General features: G+C 34.6%; 3 protein-coding genes across 3 annotated transcripts; 1 reads left to right on the forward strand and 2 right to left on the reverse strand.

Moving 5' to 3' along the window:
• Window positions 1-904: 904 nt before the first annotated feature.
• Window positions 905-4,080, reverse strand: LOC125274622. The gene is made up of 5 exons (XM_048200991.1): window positions 4,026-4,080; window positions 3,500-3,546; window positions 2,502-2,798; window positions 1,995-2,246; window positions 905-1,797 (listed from the first exon to the last, which is right to left on the reverse strand). Coding segments are annotated over exons 1-5 (732 nt in total). The 5' UTR covers window positions 4,028-4,080; the 3' UTR covers window positions 905-1,663.
• A 2,880-nt stretch (window positions 4,081-6,960) lies between these two features.
• On the reverse strand, window positions 6,961-13,588 carry LOC125276278. Its single transcript, XM_048203778.1, has 5 exons — window positions 13,486-13,588; window positions 8,707-8,991; window positions 7,960-8,205; window positions 7,819-7,881; window positions 6,961-7,703 (listed from the first exon to the last, which is right to left on the reverse strand). The coding sequence occupies exons 1-5, from the start codon at window positions 13,586-13,588 to the stop codon at window positions 7,600-7,602; spliced, it is 801 nt and encodes a 266-aa protein (XP_048059735.1). The 3' UTR covers window positions 6,961-7,599.
• A 1,590-nt stretch (window positions 13,589-15,178) lies between these two features.
• On the forward strand, window positions 15,179-16,860 carry LOC125275942. The gene is made up of 4 exons (XM_048203299.1): window positions 15,179-15,417; window positions 15,878-15,924; window positions 16,020-16,307; window positions 16,455-16,860. Exons 1-4 carry the CDS (start codon window positions 15,287-15,289, stop codon window positions 16,826-16,828), a joined length of 840 nt encoding a protein of 279 aa, XP_048059256.1. The 5' UTR covers window positions 15,179-15,286; the 3' UTR covers window positions 16,829-16,860.
• The last annotated feature ends 2,375 nt before the right edge of the window (window positions 16,861-19,235 follow it).

The raw sequence follows: 19,235 nt of genomic DNA on the forward strand, positions 1-19,235 counted from the left end.
CTGTATTTTTAATTAAATAAATGTAGCCTTGTTGAGCAGACGAAACTTCTTTTAAAAACATTAAAAATCTTAGTGGTTCCAAACTTTTGGACTGTACTGTAGTTTAATTAGTTATCCTATTTACCTGTTGTCCAATAATTATCTTGTTTGCTCCTTTGCTTGGTCTGTGTACTTAAGCCTTCAGTTCTCCCTCTGTGTTCTTGAGGATGGGAATCACAATGGCGAATGTAAACAGAATCAGTCTATGTTATGATTACACTTTTCAGAAAAAAACTTTTTACCTCATAATTTTAACTTTTTATCTCATGTATTTTGAAGTAATCATCTTTATGTATAAAATTATGGTTAATAAAACAATAACAGTAGTCGCCAAAAATTCACCATACAAAAATACGATGACAATGTTTTGGGTATTACTGAATTGCATATTGGTGCCTGTATGTTTTACAACCTACAACCATATATTTCGTTAAGTGATGTAATGCAGATTTACCAATCTAGAACTGTACAAGACACCAAAGTAAGACAGGTGGTAAATTAGAAAGTGAGATGGTAAATCACTGTAAGTGCTCAGTACCACATGTGGCTCTGCGAAATGTTTAGAGTGACTGAAGTTTATTTTGAACAAGATCCTGGATCATGTCCGTCTGATCACAACAGTTAGCAGCACATTTCAGCACATGCTGCTTTATGAATCTGCTGCAGTATTGCTTCACAAAGAGGCGGTATATTTTATAAGTAAATGCGACAGAAGTAAACTCATGAAATTCCCCTTTTATATTTCATCATAGAATATACAGTATATATCATACAAAAATGCACACAAACAAAAGTATTAGTTACAAATGTTGTTTAATTTGTATAGTTTTTTATTATTATTATTATTATTCAATACATACAGTGTCAGAAAAGTGTACACAATGAAGACAGTTTTGCCCCGATTTACAGTCTGGATGGGTGGACGGTGGATGGAAATCAGAGCCAAACTGCAGGTTTCAGCTGAAAGATTTCACAGAAAATCTAATAATCTATTATTGGCACAGACTGATTTTTTAAGGGTGTAATTCTATCAGCTGGAGGAGATCAAACGTGTTGTCCAGTTTTTTATTTTGAACACATACAAAGGCAGCAATAGTGTTTTAAGATATGTGAAGATTTTAAAAGTCGTGTAATTTTTTCCAACCTTCCTCAATCCATATATTTCTAGAGCTTTTTACAGTACAGATTGTTTTTAAATCAGTCAAATCAACAATATCAATAATTGTTGAATATTAAGCAGCCTCACAATGATAAACAGGAAAATAAAGATCAAGTAGAAATGTAAATACTTGTTCAAATATATCTTAAATAAGAAAGAAATTTTATATAGAAATAAGAAATATTATTTAAACAAATATTTTCTACAATCCTTTTAAATAAATATGTAAATGCTTTCAGTGTTTTTGTTTTTATAAATACTTTTCTAACTCTTTAGAAACAATGTTTGATATTCAATAAAAACTATAATTCTGAGAATTAGGATTGGTAAACGTTCAGTCACTTGTCCAAATCTTTAGCTATAGGCCACTTGCAGACACAGTAAACAAATCTTATATGATCTATAATCTTAAAATATAATCTTAATACAGAATCCTCTGAAGATGTGTTTGACGCTCAAGGAAAATTACCAGTGACCAGCAATCATCATCACAATCTGAACTGCCATAATCACTAAATACACAAAAACTAGTGACATCACAAAATACCCATTCAGTTTCTCTGTCCAACTCAAAAGTTCTCGAACAGGATGTGTGGAAGCTGGAAGAGAGCACAAATTTTACATTTTTAAGTTGATTGTCTAAAATAACTTCTTACTTTACTGTTCTTCTGACTTTTGTGAGATTCTGTACAAGATATGTAAAGATTAGCCATACAGTTTAGCTTCAGTTTGAAAGAGAAAAACCCTCATGATGTATTAAAAATATATTTCTGATCATCCACTGATCTTCTCTCACCTGTGACTGTGACTGTGATCCAGATTTCTCCTTCAGAGTCCAGAACTCTGTATGTTCCAGTGTCAGAGACTGTAAAATTACTAATGATCAGATTTCCATCTCTGTCGGTCAGTCGATCACTCTTGACTCCATCTCTTCTGCTCCACACCTCCTTCCACCCTTTGCTTCTTCTGCTCTGATGCTTCACTTTATCAGCATTGACCAACAGAACATCCATCTTCAGCTGCTTTCCTTTCTTCACAGAAATCTCATCTGAGGAGAAACAGAAAGACAGTTACTCCTCAATCATTATTATAATGGTGTGAATCAATCAAGATCATAAACTCATGTTCAGGATTAAGGGACCAAATTTAATCATTTAAAAATCAGCCATTAAAAAGCCTATATTGGAATCAACTAATCTGGATGTTGGATGGGATGTGAGACATTTACTGTCTTTGCTGGTTACTGACATTTACTGCTTATCTAACATTATTAGGAAATGCAGAAAGAACATGATGACTTTACCATGAATATGAAGATGATATGTTCTGATTTGTCGCTCCAGTTCTCTCTGAACATTATAGTAATAAACTCTCAGAATGTATTTCCCAGCATCACTCAGTCTCAGATCCTTCATGATAACGTCACATGATCCTTCCTTAAATACTCTGTCATTTTCACTCTCACATTCTTCATTCTCACAGACAAGAATGTCATTTGACAGACTGCTTAAAACAATATCAGAAATTTCTCTGGCCTCAAAGTCACATGGCAGGGTGACATTTTCTCCTTTTTCTCCTGTCACATGTGTAGTTGTGGTTCCTGTACATACAGACAGTATAAAGTTCATTTGACTTATCAATGCTGAAAAATACATGTGCATTTTAAAAAATGGTATGAGCTATTTACTTAAAAAAATAATGGTAACAATATTACACATTATATTTTTGAGTTTTTATTTTTTAATGGAATCTACCTGAATAAATCATGTAAAATCTCTTAAATTATTTAGTCTATGACACTTTTAGTGAAATGTCCTTTTTATGTTGACTCTCAAAAGCACAACTAAGAACAAAATTGTTACTGCGCTGACATATGGTGTTTTACTTTATTCTCTGTAATCATAACATTTTCTAGAGTTATTTTAGTCATCTGGGTTTTCTTTTGCTCCAGATGTTTCACAATCACCACACATCCGAGTTAAGGTGGAGTTTCTTCAATATTTAACATCAGAACTGAATGTAATTATTAAAGCTTCAAGCCATGATCACCTATCTCTATACAATCATTTACAACGAACAATCAAATAATTTTCTTGCTTTCTTCAGCTACTGTTCTGCTTAATACTCATTTTACAATAATTAATGAACTAGAAGTCACTGCATAGAGAAGTTATTAATTTCAAGGTGTGTGATGATGTAATAAGGTGGAAAATTTCCAACTTCAATCTACAAATATCAATTGTGACTTTATCAAAGTCACTTGTTGCATGTCTATCTAACATTGAACAAAATGACACTGACCGCAATGACTGACAAAGCAAAACAGCAGCAGCAGAAGATTCAAAAACCTGTTGAGAAACCAGAAGAGCTGGATTTATGTCACAGATACATTCATACAGAGACAAAATGTTTTGCTGAGTGGAAAAATACTACTAAATATTCACGTTCATTTAGTGTGAATATTGCACACATGTGGATCTTACATGATAAAAAAATGTCCAATCTGAAACATCAAACTTTAATCCGAATCTTTGGTTTATGTAATACTGAAAATGATCAGTCAAACTCAAAACACAAACAACAGGCTTTAGAAATTCAGTGACAATCTAATAATTACTAATAACCCCACTAATAAAAACTAGCATCATAATTGTCATCATCATAATCACAATAATGGACCCATCATCATAAACATGTCAACTCATTTCCTCATCACTAGCAGGGTTAGTTTTCCTCAAACAGAAACACAACTATATGCTATAACACAATATATATATAACACAAAAACACAGAAGCTGGATTTATATGTACAAACATAAAAACTTACATGGTAAAAATTCGACATGAGTCTTATTTTCAGGCGTCAAAACATTGTAAACCTGTTTGGCAAGATTTCAGTAAAAACAAAAACAAAAATATAGCTGCAAGCAGCGATGACGGGCCAAAGCCTGGAGGCACCGCCACCCCGGTGATTTCAGGGCATCTGTGCATGGCAGCCAATGGGCATTTAAAACAGTTAAACATTAAAGGACTATGTCAAATTCACACTACATTTACTGCAGCAGATGATGCTCCTTTGATCACAAACAGCCACATCCATGAGATCATTTAAATTGAGATAACTTTCATGTCACAGAATGTTATGTCAATTTCAAATGAGTGCAGAATATCATCCTAATCTGACATGTCTGTGTTTTTTGTCAGACAACCCCTATAAAAATTCTAGAGGAAATTATATACTATTATTTGTGCTCTGAGAAATCTAATCCAGCCTTAAAGGTCCCGTTCTTCGTGATCCCATGTTTCAAACTTTAGTTAGTGTGTAATGTTGTTGTTAGAGTATAAATAAAATCTGTAAAATGTTAAAGCTCAAAGTTCAATGCCAAGCGAGATATTTTATTTAACAGAAGTCGCCTACATCGAACGGCCAGTTTGGACTACATCCCTCTACTTCCTTCTTTAATGACGTCACTAAAACAGTTTTTTGACTAACCTCCGCCCACAGGAATACACAAGAGTTGCGTTTGTAGAGTGTGTTTGTCGCCATGTCGTCGAAACGCTGTTATTTTCATCCCGCAGTCCAATCACCGAGTCTGATTCCGGCTCAAATTGATAGGGTAAAATTAAAGACATGTTTACAATAACACTGAGCGCGTGCATCTCCACGTTATGGTAAGAGGCGTGACCTTTCCGGGCAAGATGCGCTAAACTGCTGTCGAATCACAACACAGGAACCGCTGGCACAATCAGAACTCGTTACGTATTTCTGAAGGAGGGACTTCAATAGAACAAGGAAGTCATCAGCCCGTTTTTATGACAGTGGAAACAGCGGTATACAGATAAGTAAATTATGTGAAAAATACTGTGTTTTTTTACACACGAAACATGAACACGTTATATTGCACACTATAAACACAATCAAAGCTTCAAAAAAACACGAAAAACGGGACCTTTAATGCAAATGTCTGTGATTGCTGATGTTGTATAATCCTAACAATTTTAATGTCAGTCTCAGGTAATAGTAAGGTACATGTCTAGATTTTTCTGCTCACTTATGCACTACAGCCACTTTTATAATCATGTGAAATTTACTTAAAGATTTTGTTTTAATAAATTTGAATTATATCAATAAATAATTAATTTAAAAATAATTTTAATTGTAAAAATAATATTTGTAACTCGAACGACATTTAGAAAACTAATCCTATACTAATAGTGATATAGTGTCATAGTTCAATTTCAAAGTTCAAAGTTATCATTTGCAGTGTGTTTTTATATTTTAATTAACCTAATTATCAAACTAATAATGTAATACTATGTTGTCAGTGGCCTACAGATACACTGGCTTGATTAGCTGCTTCAGGTGTGTTTGATTTGAGTTGGCAATAAAGTCTGAAGCACAGTGAGTCTGCAATAAAAGAGTTAAATAACTGATCAAGGGTGTCTCTCTCTCACTCTCTCTCTCACACACATGAAAGTTGTTCAGCCCGATGAGGTCTATATGTGTACAGAGTTTCATACTAATACATGCAAGCATGTTTGATATATGGACCAAGTTTTTAGACACCGTTCAAGGGGGCGCTGTTGAGCACCCCTGCCATGCCCGGGTACCAGCTTCTGTCTGGCCCTGATGGCCGCGGGTTCCAACGTGTGTGCAAAGTTTCATGAGTTTTTGAGAATGTTAAGGGCATTAATAGTTAAAAAAAAATAATTTCCCTAAGGAAAACAATAGGGCCTTCAACCCTTTAAAGGGCTTTGACCCTAACTATCACACAAGTGAGCTCGAGCTTCCAAGAACAAGTGATATTTGACACCTCCTACGAAGTGTTACGATTGTTTCCTCTGTAGGGTGACTCATGGTGAAATACTGGACGGGACGGACAAGCATTTAACATAAATGTACACACATTTAACATGGCATTCACTATAGGGATAGTTCACCCAACAATTATCCCATGATTTACTCACCCTCAATCCATCCGTGGTGTATACGACTATCTTCTTTCAGACAAACACAATTAGAGATATATTAAAAAATATCCTGGCTTTACCAAGCTTTATAATGGTAGTGAACGGGGGCGTCCATCCAATGGCCGTACGCATCGATTTGCAGCAGAAGAGTGACCTCTGACCCGATGCATGATGTAATGATGAACATGGAAGCTCAGAGAGGAGAGCAAAACAAAACACCGGTCATGAATTAGAAGTCTAAAACAAGAAATTTTAAAGAGAAATGTTGTCAGAGTTCAATATAAGAGAAGAAGAGCAACTTGTGCAGTATGCATACGGTCGTCCGTCAGAAGCTAGTTATTTTAGTTTATAAAGTTATAAATATAGATATTCTTCTTAAAAAAAAAAAAAACATCGCTTTGCTGCAGAAGGCCTTTATTAACCCCTTGGAGTCGTATGGATTACTTTTATGATGGATTTTTGTTGAGCTTCAAAGTCTATACCCCCATTCACTACCATTATAAAGCTTGGGAGAGCCAGAATATTTTTAAATATAACTCTGATTGTGTTCGTCTGAAAGAAGATAGTCATATACACCTATGATGGCTTGAGAGTGAGTAAATCATGGGATAATTTTTATTTTTGTGTGAACCATCCCTTTAAGGTACAGCTTGCCGGCACTACTATCATGAGACTGCTGCATGTGAAGTATGGATGGTTCTGCAGACGGCATTGCAGTTTTTATGTACACCAGTTTACCACAGACCTTATTTTACTCATAAATGGAAATACCTCATCATAAAAACCTTTTTCATGCTTTATTTAGTGACAAATCACACAACAATTCAGTACAAAATAATAATAATAGTAATAGTAAAAAAACAGTAAATAAATACTGGAGGTAATCACTGGTGAATTTGACGTCATGACTGCAGAACTGACCTCAAACCAGGTTAAATGAACACATGACCCATTTAATTATCAGAAACTTCACATTCACAGTGTTCTGAACATGAATCTCAGCTTCACAAAGAGGCTGTTTAGTTTGTAAGTAAACGCAGCAAATGTAAACCATCAAAACATCCTCTTCATATTTCATCATAAGATAATAAATAAATAAATAGCAACTAAACAATACCAACAAAAATGTGTCTTACAAAAGTGCTTTGTTTCTTTTTCACAATACATAGGCATACTCTTTCAAAGCAGATATGCTTGCTCACTCTTAAAACTGAATACTTTATTATTATTATTATTATTATTATTTTTACTACAATACTCGATTGAAACAATAACTCCTAGTTGATGTAAACTTTCAGTACCAGTGCAACATATCTTTATCTTTAACTACATGCAAATACAAACAGAATCTTGATGTAGGAATGCATATTGCAGACAGATGTTGACAGATCTGTCGGCTCTGAGGGCAGATTACAAGTAACCCGTGTCAGTCACTTGTTCGTACACATCTTGATGCCAGCCAATGTAATCAGAGGCAGAGCCAGCAGAACCCCAAACACAGGCAGTCCAACAGATAAAATCCAAAACACTGCAGCTGTAAGGAGGAAGGAGGGAAAAGAACAAATTAAAAAAAAAAAAAAAAAAAAAAAATTCTTTTTTTAACTCACTGCTTAAGATTTTGTAAATCTCTCACTGACTGTTTTACTTACTATGTTGTTCAGTGTCAATAGGTTTGTCCTTTTTCCTCTTTGAGCCAGTACCTGTACTAGAATCTGTAGAGGATATTCAAAGGTTAGTCACACACTTTAGCATCCATTAACATTTCTGATCATCCACTGATCTTCTCTCACCTGTGACTGTGACTGTGATCAAGATTTGTCCTTCAGAGTCCAGAACTCTGTATGTTCCGGTGTCCATGGATGTAAACTCATTAATGGTCAGTTTTCCATTACTGTCGGTCAGTCGATCACTGCTGACCCCGTGACCTCTCGTCCACACCTCTGTCCACGCTCCTCTGGAGTTTTTCTCCACTTTATCAGCATTGATCAACAGAACATCCATCTTCAGCTGCTCTCCTGTTTTCACAGAAATCTCATCTGAGGAGAAACAGAAACACATTCATCCTCAATCATTATTATAATCAAATCAGATTAAAGGGACCAAATGTAAACATTAAAAATCAGCCACTGGATAACTTAAATTGGAGATGACTGATCTTTATTTATTAGACAGGATGCATCACATTCAGTGTCTGCGTGTGTCAGGGTTTTGTTCTGTTTTCATTGTGTTCACCTTCTGTTTGCTCATCTTCAGTTGACCCATGTGTTTATTTGTTTCATCTCATTCACCTGTTGCTCATTAATTAGCTCAATTAGTTCCTTGTTTGGTCTTTGTATGGTTCAGTTCTTTGTCCTGTCTCATCTATGTTGGATGGTTGTTTTCTGAGTTTCTCTGCCTGTTCCTTCAGTGTTTGGGTTAAAAGACTATTTCCTAGAATTTCCTTCGTGATGTGCTTCATTGATACAGCCGTTCTGTGACAGCATGCAAGACCAACACAGCTACCAAAGGAAATCCAGAAAACTCAGTTTTGACTTTACCATGAATATGAAGATGATACTCCCTCTCTTCTCCATGATCATTAGTGTAATGGACTCTCAGAATGTATTTCCCAGCATCACTGAAGATCAGATCCTTGATGATGATGTCACATGATCCTTTTTTAAATAATCTGTCATTTTCACTCTTGCATTCTTCATTCTGACAAACAAGGATGCGTTTTGACAGCCTGCTTAAATCAATATGAAAAATGTCCCTGGCCTCAAATTCACATGACAGAGTGACGTTGCTTCCTTTTTTGCCCGTCACAGATCGAGTGGAGGTTTCTGCAAACAGACAGAAAAATATTCATTCAATATAAACATACTAACAAGTATCAAGTAAGATAACAAGTATCAGTACTGTAAAATATACCTTTTCTTTGTCAAGTTGCAAAACAAAAGCATTTTATGCATTTAATAAAGCTCCAAAAAACATGATTTTTAACTTTTTCCATGGTCACTTTTTCCTGCTTGGACCACAGGACATAATTGCGCCATTGTACCGTTTGTACAATTTAAAGTGAGCAGCACATCGAAACAAAGTACAAGTGCTTAGGGTCGTTTATGGATCTTTTGGCACTACATCCTCTAATATTTTCATCTAGAGTCAAACGTGAGTCAAAATGCCTTTATTAACCCGCTGGAGCCGTATGGATTACTTCAATTATGGATGGATGCATTTTTTTATTTTTTTTTTAATTTGGGCTGCCTTTCACAACCACTATAAACCTTGGAAGAGCCAGGATATATTTAAATACAGTTGTGGCCAGAATTATTAGACCCCTTCATAAATATGATCAAAGATGACTCTAAAAATAAATCTGCATTGTTTATCCTTTTGATCTTTAATTTATAAAATTAGCAAAAATCTAACCTTTCATTGAAGGAAAAGAATTGAAAGTGGGGGGGAAATAACATTATGAAATAAATGTTTTTCTCCAAAACACGTTGCCCACAATTATTAGCACCCTTTTATTCAATTCTTTTTGCAACCTACTTTTGCCAAGATAACAGCTCTGAGTCTTCAGCTATAATGCCTGATGAGTTTGGAGAACACCTGACAAGAGATCAGAGACAATTCCTCCATACAGAATCTCTCCAGATCCTCCAGATTCCCAGCTCCATGTTGGTGCTTCTTCTCTTCAGTTCACTCCACTCATTTCTTTAGGGTTCAGGTCAGGGGACTGGGATGGTCATGGCAGAAGCTTCATTTTGTGCTCAGTGACCCATTTTTGTGCTGGTTTTGATGTTTGTTTTGTATCATTGTCCCGACGGATGATCCAACCACAGCCCATTATAAGATTTCTAGCAGAAGTGGTCAGGTTTTGATTTTTATCTGTTGGTATTTGATAGAATCCATGATACGATATATCTGAACAAGTTGTCCAGGACCTCCAGCACAAAAATAGGCCCACAACATTAAAGATCCAGCAGTATATTTAACCGTGGACATGGAGCACTTTTTATCCATGTGTGCACCAAACCCATCTGGTGGGTTTGCTGCCAAGAAGCTCTTGTTTTAGTTTCATCTGACCATAGAAGCTCGTCCCGTTTGAAGTTCCAGTCTTGTCTGACAACTGAATATGCTGGAGATTATTTCTGGATGAGAACAGAGGATTTTTCTTGAAACCCTCCCGAACAACTTGTGGGGATGTAGGTGCTTTTGATAAATTTTTTAAGGCTTTCTGAGACTCAAGACTCAACTAATCTCTGCAATTCTCCAGCTGTGATCCTTGGAGAGTCTTTGTCCACTCAAACTTTCCTCCTCACCGCGCATTAGGACGATTTAGACACACGTCCTCTTCCAGGCAGATTTGTAACATCTTTAGTTGATTGGAACTTCTCAATTATTGCCCTGATGGTGGAAATAGGGATTTTCAATGCTTCAGCTATTTTCTTACAGCCACTTTCTATTTTGTGAAGCTCGACAATCATTTGCTACACATCAGAACTATATTCTTTGTTTTTTCTCATTGTGATGAATGATTAAGGCCGAATTTGGCCTTTGTGTTTCCTCATGTTTATATTCCTGTGGAACAGGAAGTCATGGCTGGACAATTTCATGTTTATGATCACCCCGGTGAGCTAAAAAAATGTAAATATGAATGGGAATATACTTCAGAGATATTTTACTCATAAAAAATTCTAGGGGTGCTAATAATTGTGGGCAATGTGTTTTGGAGAAAAAACATTTATTTCTTAATGTTATTTCCCCCCCACTTTCAATTCTTTTCCTTCAATGAAAGGTTAGATTTTTGCTAATTTTATGAATTAAAGATCAAAAGGATAAACAATGCAGATTTATTTTTAGAGTCATCTTTGATCATATTTATGAAGGGGGCTAATAATTCCTGCCACAACTGTATATCTCTGATTGTGTTCGTCTGAAAGAAGAAAATATACACCTAGGATGGCTTGAGTGTGAGTAAATCATGGGATAATTTTCATTTTTGGGTAAACTATCCCTTTAAGAGGTAAATCCTGTATGTTTCTCAGTCCCAAGGTCACAGCTGATTATTCTCACTTTCTTCAAGACCTGATCCACTTTTAGGACAGCATTATGTCTTATTTGATATTCAGAGCTAACAGGTTTCATTCATGCTAAAATACATCCAGTTGTGCTGAATTCCTGGACTGTGTTTATTATTAGATGAACTGAATGCATCAGTGATGTCATGGTGTGTGATGATGTAATATGCTGGAGAATTTCCATTATTAACTCACAAAGTCACTCGTGCAAAACAGAAACAATCGATTAGATCAACTAGTCAGGGCGCTAAAGATTAAAGATTGATACAGTTTATAAACAAAAATGATACTGACCTCTATAACTGATGAAGCACAACATCAGCAGCAGCAGTATTGTTGAAAACCTGATGATGAAAACAGAAGAGCTGGTTTATGTCACAGACAGATTTAAACAGGGAAAAAACACTTTCCTGAATGGTAAAATATTACAAAACAATGACATTTTCTGTGAATATTTATTTTGCAATAAGATAAGAAACATCAAACTATAACCTGAATCTTTAGTTTTCATAAACGATTTCTGTGTAATAATACCGAAAATGATCAGACAAACTGAAAACACAAACAACAGGCTTTAGAAACTCACTGACAATCTAATAATTATAATATCTCTATAAATAAAAACCATCATCATAATCACAGTAATTGTTCATCATGCCGTCAGAATCAAACAAACAGAAACACAACTATTGCTATAATGACACAAAACAAGCTGGATTTATATTTTAAAACATAAATACTTACATGGTAAAAGTTGTGCATGAAGTGTATATATCCAGGCGTTGTAATCCACAGCGCGCTTAGCGAGATAAGAGTAAAACCAAAACCAAAAGTTGGATCCCCTTTCCGGAGTGATCATAGGGAGAACTCCTGGAGAATCCCGCTCATAAATTGTTAACACTTTGAACGCGGAAAGCTCAAGACATAGATCATTTTCAACAATGAGAGACACAAATAGCAGGTGATTAGCAGTGGGCAGGCGCCGATTTATGTTTCTGCCACACTTGTGAGGATGCAAAGTCCTCAATTATTATTATTTTTATTAATTATTATTAAAAAATAAATAAATAAATAAATAAATATATATATATATATATATATATATATATATATATATATATATATATATATATATATATCAAATGTACATTTATATCCCTGTTGCACTTAATTTTCGCAGGGATTTTTTTTTATTATTAAATTTGTAATAATTAAATGTATGTTAACATATTACACATCAACATTGTTTTGCTAGTATTTTTTCTCAGTGCCTTTGCATTAACAGTATCTTGACATGTCTAAATTATTTATAACCATGCTGCACTTATCCAATACACTAATGGCTCTTATCGTCAGTGTTTTGCCTAGCCAGGTCATACACCTCCACCGGATAATAAAGATGCACTTATTCTTGAGGGGAAGTGACCTAAAGTTAGAAGTGACCTAATCATTCAGCATAAAAGTTTATATAAATATATATATCAACTGTAAATTCATTTCACTCTTGCACTTAATTTTCCTTGTTAAATAAACATTACATAAAAAAGAGAGTCAAATACAATTCTGTTTTGTATTTTTTACTATGTAATGTTCTATTTATTAAAGCCAAGTGTCAATTTCATAATGTTATCTAAAGGCAGTAAGAATTTAAACAATATATAATAGCTTTTCTTTTTGATAGTCATCTTATTTTCATCATTCATCAAGCTTGTACGCACACTGTAAACCCTAACGCTCAAAATACTTAATTCGTTTGAGTAGGACAAACTTAAATTAAACAAATTAGTTCAGTTAAATTAACTGTTATGAGTATTTAAAACTTTCTTTTACTTTTGAGTTCACAGCACTGACATATTTCAGGTAAACTAAACTGTTTAAGTTGCAGCAGATTTCTAATTCCCAGCATGCTTTGCATCAGACTGTATAAATGTTGAAATTAAGTGTTATTTTGTGTGTTTTTGCATAAGATTAACATAGGGAGACATAACTTAGTGTTTAATGTTGGGATTGACAGGGGGTTCTGTTATGCTAGTTTTGTAGGGTTACCATTCTGGTGAAGAGTAGACCATGTGGTTAGGTTGAGGATGGGCTGCAAAACATTTAAGACCACATATACTTTATGTTGTTTGATTACATACATGCAAGTATATATTGACAGTCTCTTTGATATTTATAATAGCATGTGTTTTTTGCTAACTAACATTTAACCAAGATCTGAATGTGATGTTTATGTAAATTAACTAAATGTACTTGAGTGGGGCGAGGCTGAGAACTGTGGGAGTGAAGGAATGCCAGTGATGTGATTGTTAGTGAGAGACACCTGTGCACCACACTGGCCTTGCTCCACTTCCATGGCTCTTGGCCCCACCCCACTTGTCACAAAAAAATTAAGTTCTACTAACTTAAAAAAAATAAGTTAGTTAACTTAAATGTTTCGAGGTAATAAGTTTCCTCAAATGTTTTGAGTATTCTGAACTTAAGTTTTACAGTGCACTGGTCACAGACAGACACGAAGATTTAATTTCACCAAGCTGATTGCTCACTAAAAACCCCCGGAGTCATCATGTTTTCCTATGGGATGATTTTAGTATCAAAATGATTAATAAATGCACACACAATTATCCATGAACTTCATAAATGTTGCATGTTTTACTGTCCACAAACAAATGCCTTTTAACTTGTGTGTGCAAAATCCAGAATTAAATGTACAGCAATTTATACAAATAAAGACATTTTTGTGAATACAAATGTTTTCTTTTGTATTAGTGTATCATCATTTGCGCATGTGACACTGGTTTCTATGGGAGGAAAGGGCTTAATGTAAAACTTCATATTCTGGGCTCATCTGTTTTTCTGTACATACTTTATTAGTGAGCTGTGTACAGAATTTGTTCTTTTAATATCACTGACTTTGGGATTTATTTATTTATTTATTTCTTTATTTGCAGAGTTTGGTCTTTTACCACAGTATTCTGAATGCTTTTTTTCCATATTAAGCGTTTTAGGATGTCCCAGAAGAAACTGTGAAACTTTGCGCATTTTGAGTTGATGTTCTTGCTTGTCCTTCAATATCACTGTCTTAATGCATGAATGTATTCTGGGCTCATCAGCTTGCCTGTATGCATGATCAATAAGGTGTATACTGAGTTTTAATATCACTGTCTTAATGCGATGTCACGTTAAGCGTGATCTTTTAAACAGGCTCTATGAGGGAGGAAATGCCCTGAATGTGAAACTGTGTGTGTTGCATTCATCTTCTAGGCCCTAATAGGCAAAGCGTTTCCTCCCATAGAGCCTATTATAAAAAAGCAAGTTTATCTTCCTCTTTGTCCTCCACAAAACAGATGCCCGCTTCTTTGCACACCGAAGACGTCTTGGTTCTTTTCCATATTTCATCACGTTGGCCCATCATTCTGTGTGTAAATAAATGATCACCTCTCTCGGATGGCTGTTCTCCTTCCTTCCCACCCGGTGCACGACATCCACAGCCTGTATTTAACAAATACTGTATATGTAAGGATGATAAAGGGCATCTCAAAAATGACTAACCCCACTCTCTCTCTCTTTATAAATGGATACATCTGTATGCGCAGACATTGACAGAATGCTATTTGACTTTCTGTGGAAGCACAAGAGTGGAAAGACTGGTTTAGAGTCTCTGCATTGTGGTCTAATGATAACATTGAAATGTCGACATGTTTAAAACTCTGAACACAGAAGCTGAATAAAGGAATTACATTTTTATTGGGTTTCGATTTCACATTAGTCATGTGACCCATTAAGCTCTAACAAGTGATCTGAGATCAGATTTCACTGTTTCATCATGTCACATAACCATGGAGCTGTCATGGAAACAGGCATTCCTTCAAAACAAAAGTCAGATTTAATATTGAGTTCATATGCAAATAATTAAATAATTCACAAAAGTATGTCAGTCCATGCAATATTATCTTAATATTCAGCTGAATCAGCTTTGAAAGCATATTTAGTAGAGAACAGTAATAATTGGTTATTATTGTGCAATACTATAATACTACTAAATACTCATCATATGGGAGGCACCAAATTACTAGTGTGTGAAAACTCACCTGTGTGTCTTTCTTTTAGTTTTGTTTTTACTGAACTGTCACTGAACATGCTGTGGTTCGGATGCCCAGAACACTCCTGCAGAATTTTTACCATGTAAGATTAGATATTTTTATTATTATTATTTTTAATATACAGTAAATCCAGCCTGTGTTTTTGTGTTTTGCCAGTTGTTGTGTTTCTGTTTCTGCAAAACTGAACCTGTTATTGATACTAAGAAAATGAATGAACATCTATAGTGTGTCCATTGCTCTAATATGACAATATAACAATGAGTATTATGATGGTTTTAGTTAGTGGAGTTATTAATATAATTATTATAATTATTAGATTTTTACTGAATTTCTAAAACCTGTTGTTTGTATTGGGACTTGTGATTTCGACTATTACACAAGAATCATTTACACTCTCAGGAAAAAAGGTATAAAGCTGTCAGTGGAGAGGTATCCTTACCTGATTTACCCCCTATTACTTTTGTACCTAAGAATTATAGTCTGATGTTTCTTATTGGGCATTTTTATTATTGAAAATCTGAGCTCTTCTGTTTTTTCATCAGGTTCACACACTTGAATCTGCTGCTGTTGTGCCTTTTCACTTTCAGCGGTCAGTATACAGTCATTTTCTGTGTACCTCTCTGACACATCTGATATAGTATTGATCCTTTTATTGAATAAATATCATACTGTGTGTATTTTCAGAAACCAGCACTATACCTGTGACAGGAAAAAAGGGAAGCAACGTCACACTGCCATGTCAATATGAGGCCAGTAAGATTTCTCATATTAATTTAAGCAGATTTTCAAAAATCATCCCTGTCTGTGAGAATGAAGAATGTGAGAGTGGAAATGGCAGAGTATTTAAAGAAGGATCATGTGACATCATCATCAAGGATCTGATCTTCAGTGATGCTGGGAAATACATTCTGAGAGTCTATAATGATGATGGTCAGAAAGTGCTGAAAAGGATCTATCAACTTTGTATTCATGGTAAAGTTAAATCTTATCAATCCATCATCATGTGATTTTTAGAGGCAGATTTGTAAATTCTTAATTTTAGTATCCATATATGAGCTCATGGCCCTCACTGAGTGACACCATTATAATAATGATGAATGTCTTTCTGTTTCTCCTCAGATGAGATTTCTGTGAAGAAAGGAGAGCAGCTGAAGATGGATGTTCTGTTGGTCAATGCTGATAAAGTGCAGCATCAGGGCAGAAGAAGCACAGGGTGGAAGGAGGATTGGAAGAGCAGTGAAGGGGTTCAGAATGATCGAATGACCTTCAGAGATGGAAAACTGATCATTAGTAATTTTACATCCACTGACGCTGGAACATATGAGGTTCTGGACTCTGAAGGAGAAATCTTGATCATGTTCACAGTCAAAGGTGAGAGAAGATCAGTGGATGTTCAGAAATATTATTTTAAAGCTTTTAAACATGTGCAAGCTGAATCGCTAACTATTCAATATCATCCGCAGAATCTAGTGCAGGATCAGTGGATAAATTGAGCTACATAAATGACAAAACATATAAAGCACAACAACACAGTAAGTAAAACAAGAGGCAATGAGAGCTTTACAAAATCTTTAAACAATGACATTAAACATATTATAATTTTTTTTTTTTTTTTTAGTGCTTTTTTTCTCAGCTTCCCCACTTCCACCTGTAGAGTACTGGATTTTCCTAGTCGGACTGTCTGTGCTTCTGATGGCTCTGGCTCTTTGCAGTTAAAAGTCAAAAGATGCACAGACGTTCAGGGGCACAATGGCACATTTACTGAGGGGTATGCAATCAGCTGTGACAGCCATCAAAATAATAATAATAATAATAACAATAATTATAGTAAATTAATAATAATAATACATTACTTGGCTTTCCCAATTTTAAAAAATGTTTTTGGGTAGGTCTAATGGTACAGAAATTAAATAATCAAATGTATATAACATGGCATAGTCTTCACTATATAAATTAAATATAAAGTTTTACAGTTAAAATTAGTTAGTGATTTTTTTCTTTTTGTCGTTTAACATTAATGACAGACAGCAGCAGGTATTTATAGGCTGCTGTCACTTTAAGAACTAATGCACGGATCTAATATAGCCTATTGTTACACGTCTGTTCCCTTTCTCAACTGTTTACATTGATATAAGACATAACCAACAGAGTTTACGTGAATACTCACCATGGGTATTTTGAGACAGTGTTAATTTCACTGACGAAAACGACAGTAATAAAACAATATGAAAATGTTAGGGCAGGACGATTTGGGAAGAGATCCGGTCAGAACTGATGTCCTGCGCTGTAGATGAGCACATGTTTTATTGCAATGTGCTGATCTAACGGTGGGACATAAGTTGGCATACAGTTTCTGCATGTCTCATAAAACATTAAAAAAAATGTAAACATCTGGGAGAAGGAGAAGAGCACGAAAGAGAGCTCAATTCAGTCTGGTTTTCCATGCGCACACAGAAGGTACGTCATTGAGCTCTCGCTCTTTTGCATCTTTTCATGCTTGATCGGACAAATACACACACAATTATTTTAAAATGTCAACTATTAAGATAAATAAAGACATGCTATATGTCACAGCAGTAACATTATTTGTCTGTATTGCATGTTCAATCCTTAATATCATTCATATGAACAGGTTAGTAAAATGTAAAAGGAATATATAATGAGTTTGTAAATTTTAGAGAAATGCTTAATTGATGCATTACAGTATAACTGAAGCCACTAGTTTTTAGTCGACTAAAATCTTATATTGACTAATGACTAAACATGACTAAAATATGACTAAAACTAAATGACGAAAAGGCTACCTGGTTGTGCTTGTGGTGTACTTTGAGCCAACAGTGTTATATGATGTTTAACATGGTTGCCTCGTTCACCCCCACACCATCACTTGATTTAATAAAATAAAAATTTGAGCTAATTTTAGGTTTATTTTTAAGCAAGGTTTAACAAATAACAAAAACAAAATTAACAAATAAGCAAGGTTTATTTTTTTTTTAACAAATTAGCTTTTGATTATTTATAACGTCTTATTAAAGAAAATTTTCAAAGAATGATTTCGGCACAGTGGCTCCACACAGAAGGGGGCGCCATTGTGTCACTGCAAATACTGCATTCTCCATTTTTGTGGACAATATGTATTGAGCCTAAAACACTATATATATTTTTAAAGGAACTAGCTGCTTTATAAATGTCATTACCAAATGTCTAAATATTTTTGTTCTTTAATGATGTATTTTGAAATAGAATTTGGTTATATTGTAGTTTTGTTACTTTTTTGTGTTATTAAACTAGCAAAATGCCTGGTAGACTTTACACTCGTATTGTTCATTATATATCAAATTAATTATTGCGTGTTTAGGATAGAACAATATCTATTCTAATTAATTTTCATTACCTCACAGTGACTGTGAAGCTTCTGATCTTCAGATATGTGTGAATATGAGCAGTGTTGTCTTCTGAGTTCAGATATTGTCAGTGTTTGAGTGTTTGTGACTGCATTGAAGGAATAATGCAAATCAAGCACTATAGCATCTGTAAGAGAGGAATTTAATATGTTCTATACAGTGTACAGTTGTTCCATCCTATTGTCTGTATATTTAAATGTATAGCTTAATAAATAACTTTTCCTGCTTTAAAAGTTTTGAGCATCTTTTCTTTTATCACAGATGGTGTTGAAAGCGAAAAAGTGCAGCATAAGCTTACTATCTTACATGACTGTTGTTTAATTAGTGCTTAAATTAATACAAAAACAAATATCTTAGAAAAAAATGGAACTCCGCCCTTATTTTTTAAACACCAGAAAACATGCACAGTGTTCTGAAAGTTTACTTTCATTTCGTAGTGATCACATCAATATCTACTTAACACAGCTGATCATCCAAACAAATACCAGTGTTGCTG

The sequence above is a fragment of the Megalobrama amblycephala genome, linkage group LG9, assembly GCF_018812025.1.
Source record: "Megalobrama amblycephala isolate DHTTF-2021 linkage group LG9, ASM1881202v1, whole genome shotgun sequence".
Classification (NCBI taxonomy): domain Eukaryota; kingdom Metazoa; phylum Chordata; class Actinopteri; order Cypriniformes; family Xenocyprididae; genus Megalobrama; species Megalobrama amblycephala.

Coding starts and splice junctions, on each gene's coding strand:
- LOC125274622 (XM_048200991.1), bottom strand. Junction 2,247..2,501: donor ATATCATCTTCATATTCATG/GTAAAGTCATCA, acceptor GTTTCTCCTCAG/ATGAGATTTCTGTGAAGAAA. Junction 1,798..1,994: donor GATCACAGTCACAGTCACAG/GTGAGAGAAGAT, acceptor GCTCTCTTCCAG/CTTCCACACATCCTGTTCGA.
- LOC125276278 (XM_048203778.1), bottom strand. CDS start 13,588: ATGGAAGTGGAGCAAGGCCAGTGTGGTGCACAGGTGTCTCTCACTAAC. Junction 8,206..8,706: donor GTATCATCTTCATATTCATG/GTAAAGTCAAAA, acceptor GTTTCTCCTCAG/ATGAGATTTCTGTGAAAACA. Junction 7,704..7,818: donor TATTGACACTGAACAACATA/GTAAGTAAAACA, acceptor TCCTCCTTACAG/CTGCAGTGTTTTGGATTTTA.
- LOC125275942 (XM_048203299.1), top strand. CDS start 15,287: ATGGGAGGCACCAAATTACTAGTGTGTGAAAACTCACCTGTGTGTCTT. Junction 15,418..15,877: donor TCCTGCAGAATTTTTACCAT/GTAAGATTAGAT, acceptor TTTTTTCATCAG/GTTCACACACTTGAATCTGC. Junction 16,308..16,454: donor CTATCAACTTTGTATTCATG/GTAAAGTTAAAT, acceptor GTTTCTCCTCAG/ATGAGATTTCTGTGAAGAAA.